The sequence below is a fragment of the Podarcis erhardii genome (genome assembly GCF_964252035.2).
Source record: "Podarcis erhardii genome assembly, chromosome: 9".
Classification (NCBI taxonomy): domain Eukaryota; kingdom Metazoa; phylum Chordata; class Lepidosauria; order Squamata; family Lacertidae; genus Podarcis; species Podarcis erhardii.
Genome location: NC_138512.1, coordinates 19,981,593 through 19,991,092, shown reverse-complemented (window position 1 = coordinate 19,991,092; position 9,500 = coordinate 19,981,593). Strand labels below are relative to the sequence as shown.

The 9,500-nt window shown below is 45.7% G+C and overlaps 1 protein-coding gene across 1 annotated transcript; it reads left to right on the top strand.

Annotated features, from left to right (window-relative positions):
• Positions 1–1,131: 1,131 nt before the first annotated feature.
• Positions 1,132–8,086, top strand: SLC10A4 (solute carrier family 10 member 4; the record flags this gene model as incomplete). Its single annotated transcript, XM_081875894.1, has 3 exons — positions 1,132–2,006; positions 3,625–3,835; positions 7,565–8,086. The coding sequence occupies exons 1-3, from the start codon at positions 1,564–1,566 to the stop codon at positions 8,084–8,086; spliced, it is 1,176 nt and encodes a 391-aa protein (XP_081732020.1). The 5' UTR covers positions 1,132–1,563.
• Positions 8,087–9,500: the final 1,414 nt, after the last annotated feature.

Sequence of the window (9,500 nt, the reverse complement as noted above, 5' to 3'; positions counted from 1 at the left end):
AAAGGACACAAGGAGAAGGGGACGACAGAGGACGAGATGGCTGGACAGTGTTCTCGAAGCTACCAGCATGAGTTTGACCAAACTGCGGGAGGCAGTGGAAGACAGGAGTGCCTGGCGTGCTCTGGTCCAGGGGGTCACGAAGAGTCGGACACGACTAAACAACAACAAATATATATATAGAGAGAGAGAGAGAGAGAGAGAAAGAGAGAGAGAGAGAGAGAGAGAGAGAGAGAGCGCGCATGTCTTTTTCTGAGGTTGGGGCAGATAGGTAGCATCACTGGCATTCATGCATTTTATTCCTGTGCTCAGGTGGCATTCAGCCTTAAAGGATAATTTTTAAGAAAGGCTCAGAAAATGGCAGAGCGCGAGTGTGTGCAATTGGTCCCTGTTTTTATGCGCCCAATCTGCCAGGCGCTAAGTGCTCTTGCAGACAGAGCCACTAATGGGGCTTGCACACTCGTGGAACCTCATTTCTCACGGCTGTTGTGACTGTCGGATGGAATTATTGATTCCCCCACCCCTTGTATAAAAATACTATAGCCGAAGGATGGAGAACATGCACTCTCCCTGTCACAGAGAGGAGGACCCTTGAATCGATTGGGCTGCAATACTAGCTGTTCACCTGCGAGTAAGCCCTATCAAATTCGACAGGACTTCTGAGAAGTCATGATTAGAACTTGTGCTGTTCATAGTTGGAATTGCTGTCAAATTTTGCCAAAAAAAGGTGAAATATCCCAAGCAAATTTGGATGGTCCTGCTCGGCCAAGATGCCAAAAAAAAAGTGAAACATCCAAAGAAAATTTGGATGGTCCTGCTCTGCCAAAATACCTGAATAATTTGGAGGGTGGGGTGGGGAAGGAAAGGAAAGGCAGAAAGAGTCTCACTCTGCTCACTTTCCAGGGCAGAGGAGCATAGCTATCAACTTTCCCCTTTTCTTGCGGGGAATCCTGTTCGGAATAAGGGAATTTCCCTTAAAAAAGGGAAACGTTGACAGCTATGGAAAGGGATGAAATATCGCCTGAATTTCGCCTGCATTTGTAACCAGGAGGTGCAAAGAATTTGAAGGTTTTTCAGGGGAGTGGCACTAAGTTTTCTTCTCAAGCGGAAATTTCTCTGGAGGGTTTCAGTCATGGATTTCTCTCTCTCTGTGTGTGTGTTTTAATTCTGAAAACGAAATAGAACAAAAACCGCAGTTTGGAAACGAGATTGGAAAGAAGGCGCCTGTGCTTTGTAGAGAAGGAGCGCAAGGTACTCACTGACACGTGATGCGGTGCAAGAAATCCATCCGCCGCCGCCGGCGGGAAAGAGCCAATAAAGCGGTGAGTTTGGCGCGCGAGAGCTTCCCAAGGATGTGGCCGCCGGCGAGGCAAGGTCCTGAAGGAGCGGCGGAGGGCGCCTGTTGCAGTGACTGACAGACGCACAGACAGCCTCCTCAGCTGCTTCCCCCTCTCATTCGTCCACCCGTCTGTCTGTCTGTCCCCAACTGACGGGGGCTCCTCAGGCGCGCCCCACTTCTCGCCTCACTTGAAGCTCAGCGTCCGAGGGAGACGCACGCCTGGAGCCATGGACAGCTCCTGGGAAGAGCGCGGGAACCTCACGGTCTCCTCAGGCAGCGGGAGCGAGAGCCCCGTCCCCAGCCCGGCTGCGACGTGGGCGCCCACGGCCGGCTTGGCGCCCGGAGAAGACAGCGGCTCTGCGTCTTTCTGGAACACCCCTTTGAACCAGGCTCTGAGCGTCTTCGTGGCGCTGGCTCTCTTCGTGGCCATGCTGGGCTTGGGCTGCACGGTGGAGCTGAGCCAGCTGGGCGCGCAGCTGAGGCGGCCCCTGGGCTTGCTGCTGGCGCTGCTGTGCCAGTTCGGGCTCATGCCCTTCGTGGCTTTCCTGATGGCGCTCGTCTTCGCCCTCGACGAGGTGGCAGCCGTCACCGTCCTGCTGTGCGGGTGCTGCCCCGGGGGGAACCTCTCCAACATCATGTCGCTCCTGGTCAACGGGGACATGAACCTCAGGTACCCGAAGGGGAAGGGAAGGGAGGGCCAAGCTGGAGGCCGGGTGGGGGGTCCGCTGGGCAAGAAGAGCCAAACGGGCTAGTAACAATACTGCTGCTAATACTACTACTACTACTACTACTAAATTTCTATTTATACCCCGCCCTCCCCAAGACCGGGCTCAGGGCGGCTAATAACCAATAATAAAACCAAGTTGATTAAAATACAATAATAATAATGCTACTAATAACAATGCTGCTGCTACTACATACATACATACATACATACATACATACATACATAAATCTTATTATTTATACCCCACCCATCTCTGGGGCAGCGAACCAGGGGAAAGGGTGGCACTGGCAGCGAGACTGAGGGCATTTCTCCTGCAGGAGGAAGCGGGGAGGAGCGAGATTGTGGGTGCTTCTGTCTGAAATCGGTTATTTTCGCTTTAGCACACTGTCTAAAGTTGCATTGTTTCCCGGCAGAGCTCCAACTCCATTCACATTGGGACAGCGAGCAGACATTCAACAGGTGTAGCGCCCTCCTATCTCTCTCCCCCCCCCCCCCCACGATGGAAGCCAAATCCACCCGTAGAATATCTTATCCGTCACAGCACCTGCTCAAGGCACGGAGGTCCTGCGAGGAAAAGGAACGGAGAGATGAAATGTAAAACTCCCGAGCAAACGTCAGATGAGTTGTTATGTATGCCCTGTTCCCAGAGGGTGGGGCAAAGAGGCAAGTGCCACTGAGCAAGTGCAGAGCGCCTGCACTGGAGTTATCTGCCTTTCCTAATGGAAGTTTCACCCATCGCTGCATCTCCAGCCTGAGAAAAGATGCACCTGTTGAATGTCTGCCTGTCTGCCAGGAATCACCCACAGACCTGTGCATTTGGGCTTGGGGAACAACTTTCCCTGCAGGTTTCAATCCCCACCAGCTGTTTCTATGATTTAAGAATTAATTGGGGGGGGGAGGCAAGACAGGGTATGGGGCACAGCCAGACAATGTGGGCAGCCTTTTCCTTTTGCACAGTACATCTTTTTGTAAGCCGCTAAGCTCTTGCTTCTCTCCCTGCTTTCCGAGACCCTCTAGTTTCACTTGCAAGCTAGCACAAAGAGGAGAGAGAGCTGTGCTGCCAGTGTGCGCTGTGAACCTTGATAGCCAGACACGCCCTGCAGGCAGCAGTGCTGGAAAACAGCATATGTGGTGTGCGTGGGGAGGAAGTTTTTAACGATGGGGAGGGAGGGGAGAAAAAGTGTGGACTGTGGGGAAGAGAGATAATGTGTTTAAGTAAAGCCTGCACTGGACAGATGAGAGACAGCAGCACATCATGCCATGGCGAGAACAGTGCATTGTAACGAATTGGGAAGGGTGCCTTTCTCTTTCAAAACTACCGGCTTCTGCTTCTACAACATACACACAGAGTGTAAAAGGCAGAAATCACCCGTATAAAATTAGCAGCCAAGCAGGAGGTTCCCACTGGCAGTGTGAGGTTGGAAAGACTAAAGGGAAGAGGCTTCTGCAATAAAATGTGCCGTCTGAGCAGCCCGTGGAAAGTGAATGGGGCGGTGGAAGGAACTTCAGTACATCACGTATTTTTCCCTCTGGGAACTCTGTTTTCTCTCGTCTCTGGCAGTATAATCATGACCACGTCGTCTACGTTGCTTGCTCTGGTCTTGATGCCTCTTTGCCTGTGGGTCTACAGCCGAGCCTGGATCAACACCCCGTTAGTGCGCCTGTTGCCCCTGGGCGCCGTCACCATGACCTTATGCAGCACTCTGCTCCCCATCGGCATTGGGGTCTTCATCCGATACAGATTCACCAGGGTGGCAGACATCCTGCTGAAGGTAAGCCAGGCCCCAGATGCCCACCTTTACAGGGGATACAGGGAGGAGCCCTAATGCAGGCAAGGACTACATCTAGCTAGAACCAAGAGCAGTGGTGTAATTAGTGTCAAACTATAGGGTCATGGAGACCTGGGTTCAAATCCCCAATTAGCCACAAAGCTCACTGGGTGACTGCCTCTCAGCCTACTCTTTCTCACAAGGATGTTGTGATAAAAAAAAATTAGGAGGAATATACCACTTTCAGCTCCTTGGAGCTAAAGTGGTATACAGTGGTATCTCGGGTTAAGAACTTAATTCATTCCGGAGGTCCGTTCTTAACCTGAAACTGTTCTTAACCTGAGACACCACTTTAGCTAGTGGGGCCTCCTGCTGCTGCCGCTGCACCACCAGAACATGATTTCTGTTCTCATCCTGAAGCAAAGTTCTTAACCTGAGGTACTATTTCTGGGTTAGCAGAGTCTGTAACCCGGGGTACCACTGTATATGAATGTAAGAATGAAATTTTAACAAAGAAATTAAAGTGTTACTCCAGTGAGACAGTGGGAGAGCATATATGTCCTGAAGGCACAGGATCCCTTTGCATTATTTGCCGAGTGCCATGTTTGCTTTCCAAGTGAAGAACTGCTCTAGCAGGGCTGCTGGTATCTGAAGTCTTGCAGAATCACCAAAGAAGGCAACGCTAAGCTAGAGGGACCAACAGTGTAAACTGCAACCAATGATCCTCCGTCCAGTATTGCGAGATGAAATCCTGCCTTGAGAGCAATTTTTTGTTTTGTTTTGTTACAGAATTTACACAGAAGGAATTCACACACAGTTGTCCTCCTACGACATTGCCATATGCATAGTAGTAAACAATATTTCTAAATTTCAGCCGCTTGCAGTTTTATTTCTGGGGGCGGAAAAGTGGCTTGTGACACAAAATGTGTGTTGTTGTTGTTTTGCCATTGTGGTGCTCCCCCCCCCCCCAGTATAAAAAGGGTGGGGTAAAATAAATGCCCCATAGGATTTTCCAACAACACACATGGTTTTCTCAGGGGGCATTTTACCACCCCAAGATACACTGGAATTTGATTTGGAGTAGCAAAAGGTACCGCTTCAGTAATAAATAAATAAATTGGTAGCAGATGAGGGCCACACTAGTAATTTGCAATTTATCCTGAATATTTATTTATTTTTAGTTACAGATAGGTAGCCGTGTTGGTCTGCTATGGTCAAAACAAAATAAAAAAATTCCTTCCAGTAGCACCTTAAAGACCAACTGAGTTAGTTCTAGGTATGAGCTTTCGTGTGCATGCACACTTCTTCAGATACACTGAAACAGAAGTCACCGGACCTTTCTATATAGTGAGAAGGTGGGGAGGGGTATTACTCAGAAGGGTGGTGGGAATGGGTGATTGGCAGATAGCTGCGATGAGCCTGTTGACGACTCTTAACGACTGCAATAGGTCTAACAGGAAAAAGCAAGGGGTGAGAAGGTGAAAAATGGCTTTGTCATGTATAATGAGATAAGAATCCAATGTCTTTGTTCAAACCAGGTCTCTCCATAGTTTTAAGTTTGGTGATAAGTTGCAATTCAGCAGCTTCTCTTTCCAGTCTATTTCTGAAATTCCTTTGTAATAGAACAGCTACTTTGAGATCTTGTATAGAATGTCCTGGGAGATTGAAGTGTTCTCCTACTGGTTTTTCTGTCTTGTGGTTCCTGATGTCGGATTTATGTCCGTTTATTCTTTGGCGTAAGGTCTGGCCTGTTTGTCCAATATAGAGAGCTGAAGGACACTGTTGGCATTTTATGGCATACACAATGTTAGACGATGAGCAATTAAATGGTCCCGAGATGGTATGTGTGATGTTGTTGGGGCCAGTAATGGTGTTGTCCGGGTGTTTGCTGCCACATACACCCGGACAACACCATTACTGGCCCCAACAACATCACACATACCATCTCGGGACCATTTAATTGCTCATCGTCTAACATTGTGTATGCCATAAAATGCCAACAGTGTCCTTCAGCTCTCTATATTGGACAAACAGGCCAGACCTTACGCCAAAGAATAAACGGACATAAATCCGACATCAGGAACCACAAGACAGAAAAACCAGTAGGAGAACACTTCAATCTCCCAGGACATTCTATACAAGATCTCAAAGTAGCTGTTCTATTACAAAGGAATTTCAGAAATAGACTGGAAAGAGAAGCTGCTGAATTGCAACTTATCACCAAACTTAAAACTATGGAGAGACCTGGTTTGAACAAAGACATTGGATTCTTATCTCATTATACATGACAAAGCCATTTTTCACCTTCTCACCCCTTGCTTTTTCCTGTTAGACCTATTGCAGTCGTTAAGAGTCGTCAACAGGCTCATCGCAGCTATCTGCCAATCACCCATTCCCACCACCCTTCTGAGTAATACCCCTCCCCACCTTCTCACTATATAGAAAGGTCCGGTGACTTCTGTTTCAGTGTATCTGAAGAAGTGTGCATGCACACGAAAGCTCATACCTAGAACTAACTCAGTTGGTCTTTAAGGTGCTACTGGAAGGAATTTTTTTATTTTATTTATTTTTAATTATTTAAGAATCATATACAACCATTGCTCTCTAGACGATTTAGCAACAGATTAAAATATAGAATAACATACATCATAAAAACAGTAGAGTATTAAACATGACTAGATAAAATTGGCATTCTAGAAATGTTTGCTTAAATAAAAATGTTCTTATGGCACATAGGAGTCACACAATGCCATCATCTGCCTCGCCTTCACTGAATGTTCCCATATTGCAGGGGTTACTGAGCTGGGTACAAATATATTTGATTTCTGAGGCACAAGGTACTTCTGAAAGCTCAGCTCCTTATGATATCAGTGATCTAGTTGGCCAACTGAGAGTGAAGCACTCTGATCCCAAGTTGTTTAGGCCTTTGTACACTAGTAACAAAACCTTGAACATGGCCTGGTAGCATTTAGGCAGGGAGTGCAGTTCCTGCAGCACGGGTGTTATATACTGTCAGAAAGCTGCCAGGCCTGAACCAAGACTGAGATGTGCTCAGATGATCAGTTTTCTCCAGCAATTCCTGCAACTGATCCACCATGACCATCCATTTTTGTTTTAAAAATGCTTTTGCGTTAATTACATAGATTGCTTGTGCACCTCTGCATAATTAGAATGGGGAGGTAGTGAGAGCACCCTTAATTCTTCTATACTGGGGTAGTTTTTTTTGGTATTTCTCATTGTTCAGTTTTCTAGCCCCAAAGCATGTGGTATATGAGGTTGTTAAGAGTGCCCATTAATTTCTAGCTACAGAAGGCTTTCATTTGGCCCACCTATGTTGCAATCTTGCTGTCTTATATTGTTATGGCATTTCACTGAACTCTACTGTATATTTTATTTTAGTATATCATTCATTGCTTCGGGGGGCCTTGGGCCAAAAAAAAACAAAAACCAGTATATAAATAAACTGGAATAAATAATAAGAAATTGAAACAGAACAAGCAGTTCTACTGTTAATCCTGCTAGTTCTGTCTGTGATCACCAAATATACACCTTCTATTTATATAACAGCACCAATACACATTCATATGCTTTGGCAAATGAAGCAGTCTTATGTGTCTTGATGCTTGAAATATATTTTAAATAACCTGTATGCTTACTGATATAGTAATATGTAATTAAGAGCAGCGGTCCTCCAAAATCCTACTCTATCTAATCCAATGCTTTCTTTGCTAGGTTTCATTGTGGTCCCTCCTGGTATCCCTGGTGATCCTTTTCATCCTAACCGGTACCATGTTGGGACCTGATCTGCTGGCTACTATCCCTGCTACTGTCTACGTAGTAGCTGTGCTGATGCCCTTGGCTGGCTATGGCTGTGGTTATGGCATAGCAACCTTATTTCACTTGCCACCTCACTGCAAGAGGACAGTGTCACTGGAGACCGGCTGCCAAAACGTACAGCTCTGCACCGCTATACTCAAACTGACCTTCCCTCCAGAACTTATTGGGAGCATGTACATGTTCCCCTTGCTCTACGCTCTCTTCCAGGCTGCAGAAGCTGGTCTGTTTGTATTGGTCTATAAGGTGTACGGCAAGGATTCCTACAAACAAGAGCCTCTAGTAGGGGAAGAAGAAGAAGATACAAACATTTCCTACAAAAAACTGAAGGAAGAGGAAATGCCAGATACTTCCTATGGCACTGTGACTGCCGAGGGCCATGCCTCAGTGCTCATGGAACCGATGCAGACTGCCCTCTAGAGGAAGGGAGGACCTGAACTGGAAATCCTGTTGTGGGATAATGTAGCAAACTGTTCAGTTAAAGGAGGAGGCAGGGAGATGATGGCACAAAACAGTTGCTGTAATCTTGATTCCCTCAGCATATATGGTTTGTAAAAATGCCAATATTTTTGTCCATGAATAGCAAGTCACCTGTGAGCACCTCCTCAGCTACCACAAAGAATCAATATGAGCCATCACAATAAAGTATACTGAAATGCAAGCAAGCAGGAAGGCTGCATGCTGAAGAGAGGGGTTTTATAAGGTAATTTTAAAGACTAGTATGAGAGGGAGGGAAGAGAAGAACAGGGGAATTAATGCTGATAGTATTTGTTCTTGTGTAACTGAATGTCACCAACATTTGCTGTTTAAAAGCATTGTATCTGTTTTACATTATTCAGCTTCTGTGTATGTGGAAAGGTTGAACTCATGTTGTATATTTACCACTGATTAAATTTATTCTGAAGATACCAAGCCATTAAGAGGACTTATGAGACACTGTCTGCTTCATCTTGTTGATATCAAAGCTGTCACTCTTTTCACAGACAGAAGAGCAACAAGATCTCCCTCCCACTAAGCGGTAGTCAAGAGAAATTCTCTTCCGAATGAGTGGGGGCCTTTTTAAAAACCGAATGCTCCTTGGCATTATTAACTCTTCAGGGTAGATACCTGGGAGCAAAAATCTGCAATCTGTTTTAACAAAGGAGCTGGACCTGTGATGCAGATCTATTGTAACCATTATCTAAGATGCCAAGTAAGGGTATTTCTTAATCTTTTAACCAGAGAAGCCAGGAACTGAATTCTGTTCTGTTTGCATGCAAAAGCATACATCACTGAATACAATATGTGCCCTCCTATTTCTGTAGGTCATGTGGACTTGCTTGGGAATCAAAGCTAAGATTTCATTGGTTCACCAAGGTTGTAATCCCAAACATATTTACCGGAAAGTAAGTTCTACTGAATTTAGTGGGATTTACTCAATTAACTATGTTTAGTATTAGACTAAATGGGAACGTACTATGTGTATATTGTAAAATATTACTAAAGCCTGAAATGCCATAGCATTAAAGTTTGTGGGACCACTTTAGAGGTAACCAAGGTAAAATAAATCGCGTGTGGAATGTGGCCTAGTGGCAAGATTAATAAATAATATACAGTACTTGGTATACATATAGCACAATCCAGTACATGCCCATTCAGAAATAAACCCATTGAGTTTCAGTCAGTTTACTCCCAGATAAGTGAGTGCAGGATTGCAGTTCTGAATGGTTTGAACAGCACTGATTTCAAAGTAACTTTTCCCGTTTACAGGCGGACCTTTAGTACATTTACTGAGAAGTAAATTCTGCTGAGTTCAGTGGTTCTTACTTCCATGTAAACCAGCCTAGGATTACAG